At 35.5% G+C, this 25,724-nt stretch overlaps 1 protein-coding gene across 1 annotated transcript in view; it reads left to right on the forward strand.

Moving 5' to 3' along the window:
- Positions 1–6,697: 6,697 nt before the first annotated feature.
- LOC309840412 (uncharacterized protein) overlaps positions 6,698–25,724 on the forward strand; it is a gene marked incomplete at its 5' end in the record, with an annotated part of 71,102 nt that continues 52,075 nt past the window's right edge. Inside the window, 2 exons of the mRNA XM_082682458.1 lie at positions 6,698–6,933; positions 10,060–10,253. Of these exons, the coding sequence (XP_082538584.1) occupies positions 6,698–6,933; positions 10,060–10,253 (430 nt within the window). The remainder of the gene's footprint in view (positions 6,934–10,059; positions 10,254–25,724) is intronic.

Here is a 25,724-nt window from a genome sequence, read left to right on the forward strand (position 1 = left end):
CAGTTCCTGGATGAGTGATACCTACAGTGATACAAAATGTAGAAGACATGGGAGGATTGAATGAACTGTGATAAGTTCTGTTTTGGATAAATTGAATTTGAGATCATTAGGAGACATTAAAGTAGAGCTATCTATTAGGCAGTTGAAATACTTACCTGAGGTTGAATAAAATACCTGGGGTTGAATAAAAATTAGCTATATGTTGATTGATTTTGGTGGTAAAGATGTAGAAATGAGCTTCCACTTTCAACAATTAAGAACTAGGTTCTTGGAAAGAACACAACAAAAGCAAGCCAGAATTTTAAAAACACCATCTGTTGGAGGGTATCTGAGATCTAGGATTTAAGGGAGCTAGGATTTAAGGAGTCAAGATTCCAGAGTTGAAGACAAGATACAGTCCAGGCTTTCAACATAGCTTTTCTCCAAGATGCATTTCCTGAATCACAAACAGGAGCCCTGGGTATTATACACAGTGAATCATGGAACATTGCATCAAAAACTAATGATGTATATGGTCTGGTGACTAACGTAATGTAACAAAAAATATTTAAAAAGGTGGGAAGAGCTTCCAGTGTTCTTCTGGGTTGTAAAGACAATTAATTGGAGTTCAGGCTCACTGAAGTGTGAGAAGCTCATAAACACCAAAATTTTCTGTTGTGTTCTCTCCAAGGGCTATATCCTAATGGTAAAGGTGAGAAAAAGTGGACCTTCCCTCTCATAGACTGATGCTTGGACCCAAATCAGCTCGGTTACAGATTGTAATAAAGTAAGCTTCTCCATATGTGATATTCTGCCAAAGTGAAAATTTCAAGAGGAAGATAGTGTTGTCCTGAGCATCAAGACAGTTTTTCATACATAATGTCAGATTTCATCAAAACAAGAATTTAAAGAAAAAAATTAACAGAAATCCAAGAGAAACCACAGGCCCACAATGATCTAAGTAACAGAATTATAAAACCTTAAATGACAAGATTTTAGCAGAGAAATGGAAATCACAAAGATGAATCAAATGGAAATGAGAAATCACATAAAATAAGATCCAAATACATGAATGTAACAGCTACTAGATATAACTGATGAGGAAATCAGTGAGCTAAAAGATAAAATGGAGGGGAAAATCAGTCTTGAGCATTAAGAAAATGACAGAAAATGTAATGTGGAAGGAAAAGAATAAGATACAGATGGCCTTGAAAAGTTCTAATACCACATATTTGAAATTTCATGAGAGGAGAGATTAAAAACAAGTAATACTTGAGATTATGTCCTGGAAATTTAACCAAGTTGATTAAAAAAATAAGTAATAGATTCAAGAAAGGTTATAATCCTAAACAAAGCAAATACATCACACATCATAGTGAAACCGCATGAAACTAGCCAGAGAGAACAGTCTTAAAAGTTGATGAGGAGAAAAGACAATTTACTTTCAAGGAACAGTTATAAAAGAGAATGGCAGTTGATTTGTTAACAAAAACAATAAATGCCAAAAGTCATTAACACTGATCTGAAAAGTTCAGGAAGTGTTCTGAAGACAAAAGGGCAAGGATCCCACATGGAAACTTGAAGAAGGAAAAAAAATGGAACAGGATAAATATCTGCGGAAAGATAAATGAATGTGCCCATATAAATAATAACCTCTAGGCATACTAAAACATTTAGAAAAGAACTGAAACAGCACAAGACAGGTGATAAATGAAGCTAAAGTGTTGTAGGGTCCTTACCTTAACTGATTTATAACAGCCCTTAATAAGTTGAGGTACAGTGCATGCTATAACCTCTAATCACTAAAAGAATAATAAAAGAGTGTATAACAACCTAATAATTTAGAAAACTGATTTAATATGAGAAATCCAAAAGAAAGCAAGAAAGAAAAAAAAAATAGAGCAGAGTAGACAAACTAGTATTAGGGTAAATATTAAAGCAAGAAAAAGTCTTGAGGTGAGGAAATCTCATCAAAAGTGTCAATCCACCAGGAAGCTATAATTCTAGGTTTGTATGTAAAAAGTGACATATCATTAAGATATATAAAGCAAAGGTGGAAAAGTACTAAAATATTGAATAGACCACCCGTTATACTGGGAAAATGTTAGCAACTTTTCTTAATAATTGATGGAACAAGCAGACAAAAACATCAGAGTACATGTTAAATAAAACATAAACCACCCACCCAGCATATTTACTTTTACTATTTTTAATTTTGTTAAATTATTAAATCTAAATTTGTTAATAAATGTTAAATTATTTTTATTTTATTATATCTATCTATGCAGTATTAAGTCCTAACCTTAGGAAACTTGGAAAAGTACCCAAAGCAAGCAGAAAGAAATAAAAAATAAGATAGAAAAAGAAAAAATAAGAAATCAAACTGAAAACAGAAAAATAAAGTGAAACAAAAAGCTAGTTGTTGAAAAAATTGACAAAATTGACGAAACTTTAGCAAGACTGTCAAAGAGAAGAAACACATTGCTAACAATATATGAAACAAGATTTCACTATCGATCCTGCAGACATCAAAAGGAATCCTACAGACAACTCTATGTGCATAAATTCAATAACTTACATGAAATGAACCAGTCCCTTGAAGAGTACAAGTAATCACCATTCACTAACGTATATCAAATAGATCATTTGACTAGCCCTATAACTACTTTAAAAATTGAATTGATAATTTAAAACTAGCCACAAAAGAAATTGCCAAGTCTACATTGTTTCACTGGAGAATTCTACCGCTTATTTTAAGGAAAATTTACACCAATTCTACACAATCTCTTCCTGAAAATAGAAGTGGAGGAAACACTTTACATCTTTCTAGAAAGCCAGTATCACTCTGATGGCTAGACATTACAAAGGCAGTACAAAAATACAAACAAACCTACAGCCCATATCCCCCTTGAATACAAATGCAAAAACTCTTAATAAAGGGTTAACAAATGTAACAGCTTGAATGGATCTCAAGAGCGTTATTCTAGTGAGGGGGAAAAAAGCCAATTTTTTGGTTAATGACTGCCACGGGTTAGAGACTGTGAGGAGATAGGGGATGGTTGTGACTATAAAGGGGTAGCATCAGGAGGAATCTTCATGGTAATGAAGTAGGTCTGTATCTTGATTGTGGTAGAGACTACATGGTTCTATATATATAATAAAATCGACCTAGAACTCTATACACACATAGTACCAATATCACATTTTCAGTTTGGATATTGCATTGTAACTATGTAAGACAAAAACTGCTGGGCATACTGAGTGAAAGCTACATGGGACCTCTCTGTACTGTATTTGTGAATCTATAATTCTGTGAAGCTTCATGAATCTGTAATTACTACAAAGTAAAAAGTTTAAAAAGGGCTGAGGGGGGCTTCTCAAGAGATGGTAGTATTTACATCAGTGGATATTCATTTTGGATAATTCATCTACCTGTATAATTGATATGTACAGCTTTTGGTACATTTAATTCAACCTAATTATTTCTTTTAATATGAGAATGGATAAAACCAGCCAGAGTGAAATTACTGAGTGAATAGTAAAGAGTACTGAGGGAAGAACCATGGAGAAACCTAATTTTAAGATTGATGACAAGAAAAAAAGATATAACAAAGTCTAGGCAGTGGTCATAGAAATTAAAGAAAATTAGAGAATTGTGGTATCATGAAAGCTAAAGGAGAGGTGAGTTCCATATATTAGGTTATAAAAAGAAGTCTTCACAAATTTAACCAAAGTCAAACTATATCAAGTCTTTTCCAACTTTTCCAGTGACAGTGATATGAAACTATAAATCAACAATATAAGAAAAACTGAAAAATTCACCAAAATGTGAATTTAATATTTAATTTAATATTACACACTTCTGAACAATCAATGGGTCAAATAATAAATCTAAAAATTATTTAATTTGGGGGGCACCTGGGTGGCTCAGTGGGTTAAGCCTCTGCCTTCGGCTCAGGTCATGATCTCAGAGTCCTAAGATGGAGGCCCGCATGGGCTTTCTGCTCAACAGAGAGTCTGCTTCCCCATCTCTCTCTGCCTTCCTCTGCCTACTTGTGATCTCTCTCTCTGTGTCAAATAAATAAAATCGTTTTTTAATTATTAAATCTTTTTAATTAAAAATATCTTGAGACAACAGAAATGGAAAAACAACATATCAAAACTTATTTGATGCAATTAAAGCAGTTCTAAAAGGGACATTTATAGCCTATAAATAAATTATGAAACAATGCCTACATGAAGAAACAAGAACAATTTCAAATAAACAATGTAACCTAACTTTATACTTCAAGAAACTAAGAAAGGAAGAATAAGCTAAGATCAAAGTTAGTAGAAGGAAAGATATAAATGAAATGGAGACTAGAAAGACAACAGAGAAGATCAATAGAATCAAGAGTTGGATTTTTGAAAAGTTAAAATTGATAAACCCTTAACTATACCAAGGAAAAAAGATAATAAAATTATAAGAGAAATAAGAGACATTACAAATGATACCAAACAAATATGATCATGAGACTACTATGTACAATCATGCCAACAAATTAGATAACTTCAAAGAAATTGATAAATTCCTAGAAACTACAACTTACTAAGACTGAATCATGAAGTAATAGAAAATTTGAATGGAACAATAACAAGCAAGGCTATTGAATTAGTAAACTCCCAAACAACAAAAGCCCAGGACAAGAAGACTTCACTGAATGCTACCAAATATTTAAATAATTAACTCCAGTTTTTCTCAACCTCTTCAAAAAAAAATTGAAGAGAAGGAACACTTTCAATCTTATTTTACAAGGCTGGCATTACACTGATACCAAAGCTAGACAACTGCATTACAAAGAAAGGAATTACAGGGAATATGCCTATTAAACATAGATGCAAAAAATCTTTAACAAAATATTAGCAAATTGAATTCAGGAGTACATTAAAAGGATCATACATCATGCTCAAGTGGGATAATCCCCAGGATACAAGGATGGTTCACCATACCTGAATAAATAAACGTGATATAACACATTAACATAATGAAGGACAAAAATCATATAATCACTTCAGTAGTTGAGGTAAAAGCATTTGACCAAATTTAATAGCGTTTATGAGAAAAAAAAAACTCTCAAAAATTAGGAATAGAAAGAATGTACCCAAATGTGATAAAGGTTGTATATGACAAACCCACAGTTAACATCATACTCAATGTTGAAAAGCTGAAATCTTTTCCTCTAAGATCAAAAATGTTACAAGGATGCTCGCTCTTGCCATCTCCATTCAACATAGTACTGCAAGTCCTAGCCTGAGCAATTAGGCAAGAAAAAGAAATAAAAGTCATCCAAATCAGAAAAGAAGTAAAATCATCTCTATTTGCATATGACATGGTATCATAACTAGAAAACCCTTAAGTTTCCTCAAAATCTCTAATAAATGAACTCAGTAAAGTTGAAGGATACAAAAGCAACATAAAAATCATTGCATTTTTACACAGCAACAATGAACTAACCAAAAGAGAAATTTTAAAAATCCCATTTACAATAGCATCAAAAACAATAAAAGACTTAGGAAGAAATTTAACCAAGGTGGTGAAAGATTTTTTCATTGAATACTTGAACACAGGGATAAAATAAATTGAAGAAGGCACAAATAAATGAAAAGATACCCCCATGTTCCTGGAAGGAAGAATTAATAATGTTTAAATATCCATACCACCTAAAGGGATCTACAGATTCAATACAAGTCACCAAAATTCCAATGGCATTTTTCTAAGAAAGAGAAAAAGAACAATCCTAAAATTTGTAAGGAACCACAAAAGACCACAAATAGCCAAAACAATCTTGAGGAAAAAATAACAAAGTGGAGGCATCACACTTCCTGATTTTAAATTATATTACAAAATTATACATATATTCCCCCCACTTTTCAAAAGTCTGTGTTGTGTCACCTCACTTTTACAAAAAGAAAGAAGAAAAAATATCTACATTAATGACTGTTTTTCCTAACTGAAAGAAATCCAAAGAAGATTTTTGCTTTAACAAGGACAAAAAGTGAAAATAATGTTTAGTGTTTGTTTTACAGTGAGCCATTATAGAGGCATTGTGCATCCTGAGTAGCAAATACAGCTCTGCCAAGCTCCATCCCTAGAGAACTACACTCAGCATCTCAGCATCAAGCTGCCATAACTTTGAATTGTGTCTTTGAGCATCTGTGTTTTATCTCAATTTATCCTGTGCATCCATTAGCAAGATGTATCCTAAGGTATCAGAAAAGCCTAACACATTATTTTTGAGGAACATTCAAAATTTTTTCCACATAAGTGAATAGTAATTACTTCTTTGTGCCATTTCAGCTTAGGGATTAAAATAGTGTGGTGCTTGCACAAAGATGGACAGATTGATGGAATAGAATAGGATGACCAGAAATAAATCTTCACATATTTGGCCAATTTATTTTTGAAAAAGGTGTGAAGACCATCCAATGGGGAAAGGACAATTTTTTCAACAAGATGGTGCTGGAATCCCTTTTACGAAGATGGTGCTAAAAGTTGAGAAGGAAGCCCCTACCCCCTCCCAAAGCCAAAGCCAAAGGAAAGCCTTTGATGGCCAAGAAAGTGGTGCTGAAAGCCATCCACAGTCACAACAAAAAGATCCGCACAGCACCTACGATCCCACGACCCAAGACTCTGCGTCTCCCAAGGCAGCCCCAATACCCTGGAAAGAGCACTTGAAACATGCTCAATCACTATGCCATCATCGAGTTCCCCCTAACTACTGAGTCAGCCATGAAGAAAATAGAAGGCAACAACACACTTGTGTTCATTGTGGATGTCCAGGCCAACAAGCACCAGATCAAACAGGCTGTGAAGAAGCTCTACAACACTGATGTGGCCAAGGTCAACACCTTGATCAGGCCTGATGGGGAGAAGAAGGCCTATGTTCGACTGGCCCCTGACTATGATGCTTTGATGTTGCCAGCAAAATTGGGATCATCTAAACTGAGTCTAGCTGACTAAATCTAAATACAATTTTTTTCATCATACAAAAACAAACAAACAAATGGTGCTGGGAGAGCTGGATATTCACATGCAAAAGAATGAAATTGGACCCTTACCTTCTATACATACACAAAAATCAACTCAAGATAGACCAAAAACTTAAGCTAAGAGCTAAAACTGAAAAATTCTTAGGAAAAAAACATTGGGGAAAAGTTTCATGACATTGGATTTTTCAACATTTCATGGGAATGACACTAAAAGCATGGGCAACAGAAGAAAGAGTAGATAAAAAGAACATCAAAATTAAGAGCTTTTATGCATCCAAAAACACTATCAAAAAAGTGAAAAAACAACCTACAGAATGGGAGAAAATATTTGCTAATCATATATATGACAAATGATTAATATCCAGAATGTATAAAAACTCCAACTCAACAACAAAAGATTCAGAAATTGGCAAAGGATTTGAATAAACATTTCTCCAAAGAGGTACAATTAATCCTTAATCATTAGGAAAATGCAAAGCCAAACTGCAATGAGATAATCACTTCACACTCACTAGGATGGCTATTATTAAATAAATAAATAAAATACAAATGTGATGAGTATGCAGAAATTTGAAACCCTTGTGGTTTGCTGGTGGGAATGTAAAATGTGTAGTCTCTGAAGAGCAGTGGAATTATAAAGATAGCTTTACCATACATTCCAGCAATTCCACTTCTATGTGTGTGTCCCAAGGCACTGAGTACAGGGGCTTGAGCAGATTCTTGTAAACCAACATCCACGGCAACATTGTTCACAATAGGCAAAAGGTGGGAACAACCTAAATATTCATCAACACATGAATGGTTAAACAAAAGGTGATTTGTACAGTCAATAAAATAACATTTATTTTTACAAAGGAATGAAATTCTGATCCATTCTACAGCATGAATGAACCTTGCAAACATTATACACAGTAAATAAATCAGATATAGAAGGATAAATAATGTATAATTCCAATTACATGAGGTACCTAGCATAGTCAAAATCGTAGAAACCAGAAAGCTGAATAAAAGTTACCAGGTATTACAAGGAGAGAAAAGGGGAAGTTATATTTTAATGGATACAGCATTTATGATGAAAAGGTTAGGCTTATGGGTAGTGGGCATTGTGAATGTATTTAATGCCATTGAATTGTACCCTTCAAATAGTTTCACTGATAAATTTCACGTTATTTATATTTCACTACAATTTTAAAAAACAATACAATTAGCTTTTAGATTTTAACATAAGTGAATATCCTCATGATCTTGAGGCAAGTGGAGATTATTTAAATAGATACAGAAAGCACTGACCATGAGAAAAATATTGATAAAATTGATAAAATGATATACATTTAAATTAGGAACATCTGCTCAACAAAGTACACTATTTAAAAAATGGAAAGGCAAGCCGCAGACTAAGAAGAGAAGGTATTTCAATTTATACAGTGTCCTAAAAGGTAGCTTTAAGCTTAAATAACTTCAGAAGTGCAAACTTAACAAAACAAAGCATTTTATTATTTTAAATTTATTTCACATTTAGGCTCAGGAATTTTAATACATTTTAATGTTAATTTTTTAAAATTTCAGTCCCTCCAATTGAAAACAGCAAATGTCAACCTATGGAATCAATTGGTGAATCTGGAAAACTAGTCCTGCATAGTATAAGGAGGCCTCCAAGAACCTTTCCGTTGCTCCTTTCTGTTGAGTCTAGAGACAGCATCCAGATACCTTCCTTCCTGGTGAGTTCCCCTGTCATGCCCATTTGTGAAAGCACATCTAATCTGGGACCATCTCAGTCCACCAGGGAGGTTCTAATAACTGTGATTCAAAGAGAATGTGTCACCATCTCAGTTCCATTCTCAGATACCCGTTGGCCACTATACAAATTCTCTCACTTTATCTGCTCGACAGCCAATTTAATAAGTACCTATAAAGGGCATCTTTTGTCAAGTCCTCTCCATGCCCCCCCTCAAATTTCTGCTGTGTTTTTCCGTGTATTCATTAGATGCCAATTTCCTGATATCTGTAGAAATACATATGGGTTCAGAGAAAAATCCAAAAAGATAACACTCTGAAATAACGTTTTTTTTATCTACTTACACAGAGAAATGACTAACAGCTCACTCTGCTGAAAATTATTTTCAGGTCTAATACACCAAACACTCTATGGCATATTTTTAAGTTTTAAACCTCACATAATATATAATACCTATTAATAACAAATTTTAACTGGGGTGCCTGAGTGGCTCAGTCAGTTAAGTGTCTTGACTCTTGATTTCCGCTCAGGTCATGATCCCAGGGTTGTGGGATCAAGCTCCAAGTCAGGATCTGTGCTCAGCAGAGTCTGCTTGTCCCTCTTCCCTCTGCTCCTCCCCCTGCTTGCACTCTTCCTCTATCTCTAACTCTAAATATATAACATCTTTAAAAAAAAAATTATAAATTGTAACTGACTAAAGATACTGATATGAATAATGCATAAAATCATCATGCTATTATGGGCTTTTTCCTATTTTATAAGCTCCCTATAATTTTACATTATTGTATACTTAAAGTATTTACATACATTTTAAAAGATTTATTTATTTAATTGAAAGAGAGATCGCTTCTCGGCCTTTTGGCCAAGATCAAGTGAAAGAGAGAGAGGGAGAAGGAGCAGAGGGAGAGAGTCTCTAAGCAGGTTCCCTGCTGAGTCTGGAGCCCTACTTAGGGCTCAGTCTCAGGACCCATGAGGTCATGACCTGAGCCAAAACCAAGAGTCAGATGCTTAACCAACTGAGCCATCCAGATGCCCCAGTATTTTTATATATTTATAGACATAATACATTTTTCTTTTTAAGCTATGGAAGAGTATTTTATTCCTATTCAGCATCTGGGAGTGAACACAAAATTTTATTGGGCAAAAAAACAACATTTTAATCATTGGTGACTGCTAGAATCAGTATTTCATTTCTCTCTGGTAAACCAGGACATAAACCCATTAGGAAGGGCTAGTATATTGATATAATTGGAAAACTGAAAATGTTCTCTCTACAGAGTTTTCCTATAAAATTGAAAAATCCATCTCCCGCCCAGCCAGTGTTCTGGGGGCCAGCGCTCCGCAGACCCGGGAGGCCCCCAGCGCGCCACTCCTCGCGCTGCGCCGCCACGCCGCGCTCCCGACCGCAACCGCGGCGTTGGAACCGCTCGAGGGGGGATGAGGTACGCCGCTCAAGGAGGGGTGCCCGCTGGGCCAGCGCCGCCGCCGGGACTCCGGGAGGAGCCGAAAGGTAGGGCACTGAGGGCGCCACCTGGCGGATCACGCCCCGCCGGCCCCGCCAGCCCTGTGATCACGTGACCGCAGGGAGCCCCGAGGTCGGCGCGGACCGCTCTGAAAGCAGGCGTTCCCAAAGCTGGTTCTTGTTTGAGTCTCAGTATTGTACCAGTTTCTCCCGTTTGCTCCCCCAACACAGTCCTTCAGGGTTTTTCGGCTTGGGGTCTTTTGGTTTGGGTTTGGTTTTGGGGTTTTGGTTGTTTTGTTTTCGCTGCTGAGAAAACAACCTTTGAAGGAATAAATGATACGGACAAGGCCACGTAGTAACTTGTTACGGACAAAATTTGATTCTTTCCACTGTACCTTTCTACATTTTCTGAGTGTCAAGCGTCAAGAGTCCCCCTCAGGGGCAACTCAGATTGTAAGATTTGCCGGTTTATGTAAATAGAAGGGAAAGTTGTTAGACTTAAGGTATGGCTGTAGATAAGAGGTTGAGGAATAAAAGAAGGTCCATCAGACATTGGAGATCCTGGAGAGCAGGTTCTCAAAGGCGTGTGAGGAAAGTGAGAAGACAGGGCCATTAAAAATAAATAAATAAAAAGACTTGTATAGCAAGAATCAAAAACTGTCTCTTACTGGTTTTACCAAAATGAAGATACAACTATTGTAATGTAAGAACAGATACGTTTATATAAGGTAAGGGCAAGAAGTCAGCCAGCTCTCCAAAAGAAACTAGAAGGAGAAAATTGAAAGCCATCAGAAACTCAGGAAGTTCTTCTCCTCCCCCGTGTCTTCATGTTTTTGTGTGTCCTTTCTGTTCATCTCACACTCAAAACTCCCTTTCTCTACCATTTTGTCCATTAGGGTGGAGCATGACACACCATAGCTCCCAAGGTTTTAGATCTTCTCACATGGAGACCAGCCCAAATAACCTGGGAGAGCACATTATGGACCCAATTTGAGTTAGATCTTCACCTTTGGCCCTATCGGGAAAAATTCTCATGGATATTAAATATGCATTCGAGGAAGGACTCATAGGAGTTCTACAGAAATCTCAAAGGTTATCCACAATTGTAATGATAGATATCTATGAGTTTTACTTGGCTTACCTATTGAACACCTCTCCTACATTTTTGTGGGTCCCTACCTCGTGAAGCTACCTTTCCAAAACAGGATATATGACACTTTATTTCTCAGCTTCCCTTGCAGCTGATATAGGCATGTGAATGGAGTCTGTCAGTTGGGTGCCCCTGTACCAGATTTTAATTAGGAAATAAATAGCGTAGAGTAAGAGACTAAAGCACAGCAAACAGAAGTCCAGTTTCCCAGACCCCCTAAACTGCGGGGACATTGGTAATTTCTAGAGGGATTGATGAATCAGAGCAGCCACCCCAGACAATTTGCTTGCAGCCCAATTTAAGGATGGCAAATGAATAAAACTATTTGAGAAATAATTATTTGAATTTTTTCAAGATAACCATCTTGATGGTTTGATGAAAAACATCTCTCAGGGAACTACAAAACAGTGAAAAATTAGCAGCTCTAGAAGTAGATTATCCTCTTGATTTTAAGTGTCTTACCCAAGACACTTACTGAGACTCGTGTTTGAGTCTCAGTATTGTACCAGTTTCTCCCGTTTGCTCCCCAACACAGTCCTTCAGAGTTTTTCGGCTTGGGGTCTTTTGGTTTGGGTTTGGTTTTGTCATATTTTATGACAAAAGAGAAACACATTTATCCTTTCATTTCTATTCTATCTTTAGTGAAAAATGCCAAGACGTCATCTGTGGATAAGAGAGGAAACAAGATTGTTGGGGGTAAGAACTAAGTACTACTTGAGCAAGTAAATGATTACAGACTAATGAAAAGACTTTAACCATGTCTATTATGATCTTTCCAAATGGAGGAGAGTTAAGAGTTATGTAAATACCTGCACTTTCCACTTGCAGCCTGATTGGATAAGCTGTATATCATGCTAAAGTTAAATAAAGCAGAGATTATTAATCTATCGACTACATTTACATAACCCCAAACCATCACAACCTCATCGTACTCCCAGAAAATATCCTCTGAGTAGAAAATTCCTTTTGGGCATTAATAAATCATCTCATGCTAAGCTAATGATAACATGGTCCCAAATGAGATGGCCAGATTGTGGAAACTATATTCAGAAACTGCAGACATAAAGCTTTGTAGACATTGATCATAATGGCACTATGTTCTTGACTTCGTCCCCTAATCATGCCACTGTTTCCCCAATCAGGTCCCATCAGATGTAGCAGGGTCTATCCCTTTGCCTTATCTACCCATATTGCTGGGTGATAGAGCCAGATTAGGAATCAAACCATCAGGTTTAAAGGTTCGTCCAAGGATATTCCCAACATCTCAAGTCTGTTAATGCCTTAGCATTTATAAGTGATCTGAAATCACTTATTTCAGATTTACCCAATCATCTGCTAGACTTGAACTAGAAGTTTACATTAAAGCAAGCAATGAATCCAGAATTTTATCTCCTCATTCCCAATATTATGATACTAAAGATTTTGATTCCTAATCCCCTTGCCCACTTATCTGGTCTGGGTGTTAAGAAGAACAGTTAAAATGTATCTTGAGAATAAATAGGTCTGTTACTGACCACATTACTGCCCATATAATGAGATCTACCATTACCCAAGTGTTTGGGTCTCATTTCATTCAATAAAAACATCCCAGCTTGCAGCTCTAGACAAGATGGAGTAGACACACTTCCTATTTCTATCACTGATTGCAGCTAAAACTTGAAACAAATATAAGACAACTCTGAAAGGTACAGATGAGGCAGAAGAGCTAGGGACCTTGGAATCCAAGGAATGACACGGTGGTGAGTTTCCTGGCTTTTTTGCGATTTTTTTTGGTTGGTTTTTGGTTTTTTGCTTTATGCAAAACTGAGTGATCAAGAAAACTGTAACCAAAACACTTGGATAAGAGTGTATATATATAGAGAGTGTGTGTGTGTGTGTGTGTGTGTATGTGATGGGGTGTATCACCTGTATATATCACCTGTGTGATATATATACACCTGTGTGTATATAAGGCATGTTATAGGCAGGTGTTATATGCCTATGTATGTCATATACATATGTATGTCACCCCATCACCTGCCTATAACAAGGTCCCTCCCCTTCCTCAGGGTGGTATCAGGAGGCAGCTAAGTGGGAGGCTAAGGCCTTCATCATCTCTCAGCTGGAATGAGCCCCCTATCCTAACCCCCACCCTAGTGTCAGTAGAGGCCACATGGGGAGGAAATAATGTGGTGACTTTACCTCAATCAGCCCTGGTGATATCCGCAGAGGCTTAGTGGGGAACCCTATGGTGCCCCTCTCCCCCACAGTGTCAATGGAGTATGAATAGGGTATCAAACTCCCACCTAGCAGTGGCCATGGGTGGCCATGCCCCCATATCCTTGCCAACACAGTACAAGAGAAGACTTGCTGAAGCAAAAGACTTAAGTGATATGTTTTATAAACTGAACTAAAATATATAAGCATAAAATTTACCATCAAACCCATTTTTAAGTGTATTGGTTCAGAGGCATCAAGTACATCCACACTGTTGGGCAACCATCACCACTGTCCCTCCACAGAACTCTTCCCATCTTGCAAAACTAAAACTCTATACCTGCTAAATAATAACTCCCCTATTCCCTCTCCCTCTCTGTAGCACTTGGCAGTAACAATTCTACTTTCTGTCTCTATGAATTTGACTGCTCTAGTACCTCAGATACATGCAATCATGTAGCAATTGTTCTTTTGTGATGAGCTTATTTCAATTAGTATAATGTCTCCCAGGTTTATCCATGATTTAGTTTAAGTCAGAATTTCCTTCTTTTTCAAGGCTGAATAATACCTCCTTGTATGTATAACTACACTGTTTATCCATTCATCCGTCAATAGACACTTGGCTATTGTGAATAATGCTGCTATGAACATAGGTGTAAAATGTCTCTTTGAGTCCCTGATTTCAGTTCTTCGTGTGTGTGTGTGTGTGTGTGTGTGTATGGAAATGCTGGGTCATATTGTTCTATGTTTAACCTTTAAGAAACTTTCCATAGTAGTAGTAGCATTTTACATCCCTACCTATAGTAGGATCCAATTCCTTCACATCCCCTTCAATGCTTGTATTCTTTTTTGATGATAGCCATTCTAATAGGTATAAAGTGGTACCTTACTGTGGTTTGATTAGCATTTCCCTAATGATTGGTTAGGAGGTTGAGCATCTTTTCATGTTCTTATTGGCCATTTGCATATCTTCTTTAGAGAAATGTCAAGGCCTTTGTTCATTTCTTAATTGGATTGTATGTTTTTGCTGTTATTGTTGAGTGATAGGAGTTCTTTATATTTTCTGGATATTTAGTCCTTATCAGATACATAATTCACAAATTTCTCCACCATTTTGTGGGTTGCTTTTTCACTCTGCTGATTGTGTTCTTTGATGCACAGTTTTAAATTTTGATGTACTTCAATTCATCCATTTTTTTCCAAGAGTCATTACCAAATCCAACGTCATGAAGCTTGTCTCCTCTATATTTTCTACTAAGAGTTTGTTGTGTCATTCCAGCCTATTGATAGCGATTGGGGCTGGGGGAGGTGTACGGTAGGAAACATGTTTCTGCCTGACTTAGACATTATACCAAGGTCTAGTTCATCATTCTGATATTGTACTCTAAGTTACATGAGATGTAACCATTGGGAGAATCCAGGTTCAGCATGCACAGAACCTCTCTGTACTATTTCTGAAAATTCCTGTGAATTTATAATTATTTAAAAATAAAAGTTTTTAAAGATCCTATATCCTTCACTAAACTCAGATTTCAGACAAAGTCATCATATTTTATGAAGCTCCACTACCTATCTACCCCAACGTCCCCTTGCTTCCTTCCCCAGACACAGCCTGTCAGAAATGCCACTAAATGCATAGTTATATGTTGCCTGGAAGGCAGAGTACTCTCTAAATGAGATAAATATCCCCACCAACTAGCCACATCTTTATTTGCCTCATAATTCGCTTCAGAACAGAAGTTTATTGCAAACTTCAAGTTAAAGTTATCCTGTATGAGGGAATCTGTGAGAAAAAAGTTGTCAGTGTCCCCAGGTCTCACAGAAATATGAGTAAGGCAAGAGATGCTAGTTTCTGAACTCCAGTATAACTGCTGCAGGTTTTTTTCAGACTAACTCCTGTGTTTGGGGTGGTAGAGATATAGGCAGGAGTAGTTTATTCAGCTGTGCCAGCAGGAAGCACACCTGAGAAACATCTATCTGAAAACCAACTGAAAGTTCTTACAGTGAGTTGTGACTTTATGTAGTAAGCTTTTAATTTTCCTCCTCCTTTGACTCAAACTATCACAACTGATCTGGCTTCAGTGGACAGAGATCCTCCTCAAATTCCATACCTGATAATGATTCCTAGAAAGAGTTATAGGAAACCAGGAATCCCAAGGGTTCACTATCTTTCTTTGACTCTTCTTTATAAAGCACAGCAGACTCTGCTATAAACCATAGTTACAAATGACTTGAGGGCGGGTGGAACAGAAGGAATGAAATTTTGGGAAGATGAGAGAAGGGCACATAAGATCAGAAATACCAAGCCTGATACAAGAGCTGTGTCTGTAGATGTGGATTGTTGGCCGCATAGCCACTGACGAATATTGAGGGAGATCAGTTCTTCCAGGGCTCGAGGGCTCATGCCATATGACCACTTGAACCAAGTAGATAAACAAGCCCCTAGTACAGTTTTATGGGGCATGTAAATAGTCGCTGCATCTTAAAACTGTTCTGAAATGATAAGAAAACTTCCTCATTTGAATTAAGTGTTGAGAATCTTAAAAAGTTGTCACCTGCCTTCTCCATCTTTACTTTTTCTTGATGTTTTCCTTTCAAAGGTTGGGCCTGAAAAGTAGTAAGTAATTAGTGCCATTCTTTTCTTCCAGGCTATAGAAATAATGACTGGTCTGAATATTCATGGCGTGGGACTGCTGTGGACATATTTATTTCTCTCACAACCTTCTGCATTTGAAAAATCATATATTCCTCTCTCAGCAGTAACAGGGTACCCATATTGGTCATCTCCATGTGTAAGTGAATAATCTGCTCCCTGGTTGTTATTCATTAATTTATTCATCATATTTAATAACTGTTTCTGAAGCAAGCAGTGTGTCAGAACAGAAAAAATTCACAATCCCTATTTTCAATGAATGAATTCTTATATCTAGTTGAAAAGGAATATATCAGAATGAAAAAAAAAACCTAGATTTTTACCAGTAACATTCTTTCATAATAAGAATATGCCTTTGTTAAAGGGACACTTTTACATGCTCTTTAGATAAGGGGTACAATAGTAAGATGCACAGGGGGCATTTGGAGAAAATAGAAAATGGTTGATGACCATTCCACTACCCATAGGTCATTTATTTTGCAAGTGGGACAAGTAAAATGAGAAATCATAATTGGTAGGGAAATGTAGGACATATAGAATTTAAGTAGGGAAAGAAAAATGAAATCTTTTTGTTCTGTTGGTCCAAGAAGAATTTGACAGAATTAAAGAGAAATCTCTAAAGAAAATTTTATCATGTCTGAGAGTATGGTGGATGATGCAACATTATCCCCACAAAATCCTGAGTAAAAATCTTAATAATAATAATAATAATAATAATACACTTGAAATTTAGTCATTTAGCCAGTACTTACTGATTACCCACTATGTGTCCTGTTCTTGGTGCCAGAACTATAACAAACAAAACAGACCCCAGAGCTTTATTCTAGCAGGGATAGTGTGTTGGAATATGATAAGGCTATAGCAGTAAAACAGAAAAAGTAGAGTAAGGGGAGTGAAGGTTCTGAGAAAGCAACAAAAGCATACAAGTTATTTTTTTTAATTGGATGTTAGAAGCAGTCCTCATTGAAAAAAATTACTATTAGTAATCTATTGTTATAGAGAAGCCATGACAAAACTCAGTGGCACACAACCAAAAGTACAGTTGACCCTTGAATAATGTGGAGGTTAGGGACACTTACCCCCTGTGCATATTACTCAACATAGTACTGGAAGTCCTAGCCATAGCAATAAGACAAGAAAAAGAAATAAGGAGCATCCATATTGGTAACTAAGAAGTTAAACTGTCACATGATGATATGATCGTATACAAAGAAAATTGTAAAGACTCCACCAAAACCTACTAGAAGTAATAAATGAATTCAGTACACTTACAGGATACATAGTTATTATCCAGAAATCAATAACATTTCTATATACTAATAACACTAATAACAAAGTAGCAAATAAGAGAAATTAACAACACCATTTACAATTGCACCAAAAAAAAAAAAAAAAAAACCATAAAATATACCTAGGAATAAATTCAGCCAAAGAGGTGAAAGACCTATACTCTGAAAAGTATAAAGCATTTATGAAAGAAACTGAAGGCAACACAAACAAATGGAGAGATATACTGTGCTCATGGATTGGAAGAATTAGTATTGTTAAAATGTCTATGTATTCAATGTAACCTAGAGGTTCAATTCAATCCCTATTAAAAAAAAAAAAACAGCAGCAGTTTTTACAAAATTATAAACAAGTAATACTAACATTTGTATGAGACCACAAAAGACCCTGAGTAGCCAAAGTAATCCTGAGAAAGAAAAACAAAGCAGTAGGTATCATTATCCCAGATTTCAAGATATACTACAAAGCTGTAGTAATCAAAACAGTCTGGTGGGTATTATGGAGGGCATGTATTGCATGGAACACAGGGTGTGGTACATAAACAATGAATTCTGGAACACTGAAAAGAAATTTTAAAAATAAATAGCAATTTTTTAAAAAACAGTATGATACTGGGACAAAAACAGACACATAGATCAATGGAACAGAATAGAGAGCCCAGAAATAAACCCATGGCTGTATGATCAATTAATTTGTGGCAAAGGAGGCAAGAATATACAATGAGGAAAAGACAGTCTCTTTAATAAATGGTGCTGGAAAAACTGGATAGCTACATGTAGAAGAATGAAACTGGACAACTTTTTAAAAATAGTCAAAATGGATTAAAAACCTAAATGTGAGACCTGAAACCATAACAATCATAGAGGAGAGCACAGGCAGTAATTTCTCTGACATTGGCTATAGCAATATTTTTCTAGATATGAATTCTAAGGCAAGGGAAACAAAAACAAAAACTATTCAGACTACATTAGGATAACTTTTTCACAGCAAAGGAAACCATCAACAAAACTAAAAGACAACCTACTGAGTGGGAGAAAATATTTGCAAATGATAGATTCGATAGGGGGTTAATATGCAAAATATATTTAAAAAATACATGACTTAACACCAAAAAAAAAAAAAAAAAAAGCGATTTGATTACAAAATGGGCAGAGGACCTGAATAAACATTTTCCCAAAGAAGACATACACATGGTGAACAGACAGATGAAAAGATGCTCAACATTACTAATCATCAGGAAGACAACCTTAATCACACAGGAACATTGCCAGCCCCGGCTTGGCTCACATCTGCTAACATCTCAGCCAAAGCAAATAAAATGGCCAATTTATAATTTGGGGGACAAAGAAATATAGTCCAACCACCATGAGACCATGGCAAGGGTATGGAAATATGTTACTATCTGGAAGAAAGAATTGGGGCCAATAATTCAAAATACCACAATGATATTTGAACAAATATTTGAAAAAGTGAGTTTTTGCCAAATCTGGAGAACATTCTAGGACAGGAATCAGCCAGAACAAAGTCTTCAATGACTGATGTGCCTGCAATACTCCTTAAAAAGTATGGCCAGGATTGCCAAAGTTGAGTGAGAAAGAACAAGAGTAGCAAAAACAAACAAACAAACAAACAAACAAACAACATGTCAGAAAAATAATGGAGGCCAAGTAACATAGACTCCAAGAGCCATTGTAAGGACTTTGGCTTTTTAGTGTATGTGAAATCAGACTTTTTATAGTGTTTGAAGAGCAGAGTTAAATCATCTGGCTTAAGTTTTAAAAGGATCACTTTGGCTGCTGTGTTCAAAAGATAATGAAGGGGGGGCGAGGAGACCTTTTAGACCTTTAGCTACTGAAAAAATCCAGACGATACTCAAACAGGGTTGGTAGTAGTGAGAGTGGTTAAAAATACCATAATTTTAAGAGTTAATTTAATATCCTGATGGACTGGTGTGGCATATAAGAGAAGTTAAGGGGAATGCTCAAGTGGGGTTTAAGCTAACAGAAGGAGTGGATTGTCATCAAGTGATAAGGGAAAACTATGGGTAGAGCTGGTTTTCAGGGAAGATAATGAGTTTGTTTTGAACCTTTAGAGTTTGAGATATCTGTTTAATTCTCAACTGGAGATCCTGAGTAGCTTGTTAGATATAGACTCTAGAGTTTGGAAGAAAGAGCTAGGCTCCAGGTATGAGCCTGGGAGTCACTGGCAGGTAGATTTTGAAACCCATCAAACTGGTTGAGATTACCCAGGAAGTGGGTGAAAATATAGAAGATGACCCAGGGCTAGAGCTTCACTGTCTAGTACAGCAGCCACGGGTCACAGGTAGCTACTGAGCACTCAAAATGGGGCTAAACCACACTGAGAAGTGCTGCAATATAAAATACACACCAGAGTTCTAAAACTTAATATGCACAAAAAGAATGTAAAATATAGCATAATTTTGAATTGATTCTATGTTGAAATGATAGTATTTTAGATCTCTAGGATTATATAATACAAATTATTAAAATAAATTTCACATGTTTATATTTACTTTTTTAAATTTTACTTTTATTTCTTCATATATTTATGTAAAATTAAACCTTTGAAACAATCACTTTATTGCTATTTCTTTACACTTTTGTAAATCTTTCTATTCTTTTATTAGTGAAGTATAATTGACATACAATGTTATATGTTTCATGTGTACAACATATTGATTTGACAATTCTATACATTACTCAGTGCTCACTATAATTGTAGTCACCACCTGTCACCATGCAACATCATTACAGTATTATTGGCTATGTTCTCTATGCTTCACTTTTTATCTTTGTGGCTCATTTATTTTATAACTGGAAGTTAGTTCCTTTTAATCCTCTTCATCTGTTTTGCCCATCCCCCACCCAACTCCCTTCTGGCAACCACCAATTTGTTCCCTGTATTAAGAGTCTGTTTGGTTTTTTGGGGTTTTTTTTTCTTTTGTTTTTTAAGTTGCACATATAAGTATAATTATATCTATTTTTCTTTCTCAGGATGACTTATTTCACTTAGCATAATACCCTCTATATCCACCCATGTTGTCATGAATGGCAAAATATACCATTTTGTGCCTGAGTAATATTCCATTGTGTTTGTTTGATGTGTGTGTGTATGTATGTGCACATGCACAAACACATCATTTCTTTATTCATGTATCAATGAATACTTGGGTTGCCTACATATCTTGGCTATTGTAAATAATACTGCAATAAACATAGGGGTGCCTGTATCTTTTTGAATTGGTGTTTTTGTTTTCTGTGAGTAAATACCCAGGAATGGAATTACTGCATTCTATGGTTTTTATAATTTTTATTTTTTTGAGAAAACTTCATAGTATTTTCCACAGTGGTTGTACCAATTTACATTCACACTAACAGTGCACAAAGATCCCCTTTTCTCCATGTCCTTGCCAACTTTTGTTTATTTCATTTTACTTTTCTTAGGGTGTACTGGAAAACTTAAAATTCCATATTTTCCTTGCATCACATTTCTATTGGACAGCCCTGAACAATAGTATTCTGACTGAAGATAGTGCCATGGTTAGATTGTTTTACTGTTGTCAGTTTATGAGTGGTAAGAGATTAGATCTGAGAAAGCTAGGAGGCCACCATAGCTCAGATAACAAAAATGAGCACCTTAATTCAATTTTAAAAGTACTAAATACACAGGTTCTAAGTGAAAACAGTAATCAATTGTATTAATATATCAAATAATACTACAATCATGAGGACATTAGATTACTAATATTTGCATGAAGTTATTAAAACATTGACTCAAAATTTCAATGAAAGAAAAAATTTTAAGTTTTTTCACTCATTGTAAGATATTCCAAAAGGAAGTTGCTGACAGTGAATTAGATTTGGTACATTAGCATCTATATTAATTCTCTGAATTATCTAAGGCTGTTAGAATTTTGTGAGTTAGGTGTTATTGTTTGTTATCCTGTTTTTAAATTTTTAACATATAAATAAAACATACATACACAAAAATCTAAAATCTTAATTGTACATCTCAGCTACCACAAAATTGTTGTATCAGTGTATCAACACGCAGGTCAAAAAATTTTTTTAGAAAAAATTCTAGGATCTCAGAAGTCCCTCTCATGTCCCTTCTTTCTCCCTCCCACCCTAATCATTAACCTGATTTCAGATATTATATATTTCTTTTAAGTGTTTTTAAACTTTATATAAGTAGAATCATATAGTGTGTATTATTAGGTATCTGGCTTCTTTGCTCAATTGGGATTATGAGTCCCATCCTTGTTATTGATACAGTAATTATTCATTCATTATTATTGCTGATTAACATTCCATTATATTAATCTACTATGTTTAAATAATCTAATGAATGAACATTTAGGTTGCTTCCAGTATGAAATATTATAATAGTTTCAGGGGCCACATAAGGAAAGGAAATCTGAAAAATACAGTTCTGAGCCTCAGATGCAAGCAGTAGGACCAAGCTGGCTATAAATAACTCAGTGAATTCTTCCATATGTAACTATTACAACAACAACAACACAGTAAGACAGAAAGGTAGAAAAATACAAATCTCCATTTTACCAATGAAAAAAGCAAAACTAATGAAAGGATAGGTAATTCCTACTGAGTCACATAGAAAACAAAGTACAAAGAATTCGAATTTAGATCCTCCAGACACTAAAAGGCTACTTAGTATTGACATGTTAGTGGTCCCATTTTTTGTGGGGCAAGAACATTCCTTCCCTTTACTACTAACTGAATAGTTAATTTTTTTTAAATCTGTGGGAAGTTTCCATGCATGCATAAAACTTCATCAATTAAAAAAAAATAAGTTTCTGATATACCCTGTCATGTTTCTAACAAGTTTTAGAAATGATGGAAGTTTTCAGAACAAGCTACTCACAGAAGACATTATGTGATCTTATATTTAAATATGTAAAATGAAACTTAAATATTTTCTGAATTATATTTTCCATTACTAAAATATTTTTAACATTATATTAAAAGTACTTGCATGTGAAATCACCAAAATATAATATTGTCTATCAGTAAATCCATTAACTGGATATATTTTCTTGTCATTCACCTTATGGGATCAATAAATTATTACTGACAAAAATCTAAGTAAAGTTTGACACTCTTTTGCCCTATGAAGTCAACTTGAGGTGCCCGTGGTTCCAGTTCCAATGACATGTTACATTACTGAACAGAGACTTTATGCCTTCTCCATCTCTGTACTACAGAACCTTTGAATTATTTTCTGAACGATTGTCTCAATGGTCCCCCTAAAGAATTAAGATGATATCCTTCATGTTATAGCATTCCATAATTCTCTTACTGTTCATATATAAACATGGCTGGGTATTAATAAACATGATTTTTGTTTCCAGTTTATCTTCTCAGGAGCCCTTGCAGTAATAGTAGAGAGGAGGCGTACAGTATCCTTGGTAAGTCAGAATGTTTGTAACAACTCTAGAGATAACAGTTTTATTTGCCAAAAGAAGGAGGATCAGTAAAGAGGTAGCATTATCTCTGAGTCCCTTGAGAAAGATATCAGATATACTACAAAACTATAGTAATCCAAATTGGATGGTGCTGGCATAGACCCATGGAACAGAATCAAGAGCCTGGAATTAAATCACTGCACTTACAGTCAGCCAATATTCGATAAGGGACTCAAGAATACTCAACTAGGAAAGAATAGTGTTTCCAACAAATGGTACTGGGAAAACCAGATACACAACATGCAGAACAATAAAATTGGACCCCCATCTTACACCACTGTTATTTTAAAAACATACTTCTAAGAAGAAGTTGGAAAAGATATATTTCTTGTGAACTTTAACTAAAGGAAGACTATTTTAATATTATACAGAGTAGGCTTTAAAGCAAAAATTATCAAAGATTTTTATTAGAAAGGGACACTGCATAATAATCAAAGATTTAGTCCAATATAATGTATAAATATCCTAAATATCTGTTCACCTATTAATGTAGCTTCAAAATAAGACAATAAAATTGACAAAATTGAAAAGAAAAAGAAATCTGCAATCATATTTGGAAACCTTATGCAAATTTCTACCAGAGAATAGAAAAAAGAAGGTAATACCTCCCAACCCATTATGACGATAGTATATCATTGATCCTAAAAGTCTACCAGGATCTTACAAGAAAAGAAAATTACAGACCAAAATCTCTCATGACCATAGATGTAAAAATACTAAAACATACATATATATGTATATATGCAAATAAAATATAAACTATTGTGAAAAATACAAATAGAGTATTGTGAAAAATACAAAAATAATGATACATCATGTCTAATTCCAGAAATGCAAATTTAGATTAACACCAATGTGGCGGGCGCCTGGGTGGCTCATTCAGTTAAGCATCTAACTCTTGATTTTTGGCTCAGGTTGTGATCTCATGGTGTGAGCTCTGTGCTGGGCTCCATACCTGGTGCGGAGACTAAGATTCTCTCTCTCCCCATGCCTCTCTACCCCCTCTCCTTCTCAAAAGGAAGAAAGAAAGAAAGAAAGGAAACCATCTATCTCATCTTAACAGTGATTTTTTTTGGATTTGACATCAAAGCCAAAGGCAAAAAAGGTGAAAATAAACAAATGGAACTATACCAAATTATGAAGCTTCTTCACAGCAAAGAAAACCATCAACAAAGGGAAAAGCCAATCTCCATAATGGGAGAAATGGTTACAAATCATATAGCAGATAAGGGGTTAACATCCAAAATATATAAAGATCAAATATAACTCAATAGCAAAAAAAAAAAAAAAAAAAAAAAGTTTAAAAATGGGCAGAGGATTGAAATTGACTTTTTAAAAAAGTTTTTATTTAAATCCCAGTTAATTAACATACAGTGTAATATTAGCTTCAGGTGTACAATATAGTGATTCAAAACTTTCATACAATACCAGCTGCTCACCACAAGTGCACTCATTAATTCCTGTCCCCGGTTTAACCCATCTCTCGCCCACCTACCTTATGGTAACTGTCAGTTTGTTCTCTACAGTGAAGAGTCTTTTTCTTGGGGGCGCCTGGGTGGCTCAGTGGGTTAAGCCTCTGCCTTAGGCTCAGGTCATGATCTCAGGGTTCTGGGATTGAGCCCCACATTGGGGTCTCTGCTAGCAGGGAGCCTGCTTTCCCCTCTCTCTCTGCCTTCTGTTCTGCCTACTTGTGATCTCTCTCTGTCAAATAAATAAAGTGTTAAAAAATTTTTCTTTAAAAAAAGAAGAGTCTTTTTCTTGGTTTGCCTCCTTCTCTTTTTTCCCCCTTTGTTCATTTGTTTCTTAAATTCTGCATATGAGTGAAATCGTATGGAATTTGTCTTTCTCTGACTGACTTATTTCACTTAGCATAATACTCTCTAGCTCCATCCATGTTGTTGCAAATGACAAGATTTTATTTCTTTTCATGCCATTATATATAAAATATCACATCTTCTTACCCATTCATCAGTTGATGGACACTTGGGCTGTTTCTATAATTTGGCTATTGTTGATAAAGCTGCTATAAATATCAGGGTACGTGTAGCCCTTTGAATTAGTTGTTTTGTATTATTTGAGTAAATACCTGATAAATACAATAATAATACAATTTCTGGATCATAAGGTAGTTCCATTTTAATTTTTTGAAGAACCTCCATACTGTTTTCCAAAGTGGCTGCATCGGTTTGCATTCCCACCAAGAGGGCAAGATGGTTCTCCTTTCTTCGACCCTCACCAGCACCTATTGTTTTCAAATGAAAAGAAGCTCAGCATCTCTAAACACCAAGGCAATGTCTATCAAAACCATAATGAGCCATCACCTCACACCTGTCAGAATGGCTAAAATCAAAATAGCAAGAAATAACAAGTGTTGGTGAAAAAGTGGAGAAAAGAAAACTCTCATGTACTGTTGGTAGGAATGATTGGTAAAGTCACCATGGAAAACAATATGAAAGAGCATCAAAAAATTAAAATGGAAGTACCATGCAATCCAGCAATTCCATTTCCAGGTATTTATCTGAAGAAAACAAAAATATTAACTTGAAAAGATATATGCATCCCTATGTTCACTGCAGCATTATTTACAACAGCCAAGATATGAAAATAACCTACATGCCCATCGGCAGATGAATGATTAAACAAAATGTGATGTATATATCACAGACCCATACACACATATATATGTCATTCATATATATATATATATATATATGTATATATACATAT

This window comes from Mustela nivalis (genome assembly GCF_964662115.1).
Source record: "Mustela nivalis genome assembly, chromosome: 9".
Lineage (NCBI taxonomy): Eukaryota > Metazoa > Chordata > Mammalia > Carnivora > Mustelidae > Mustela > Mustela nivalis.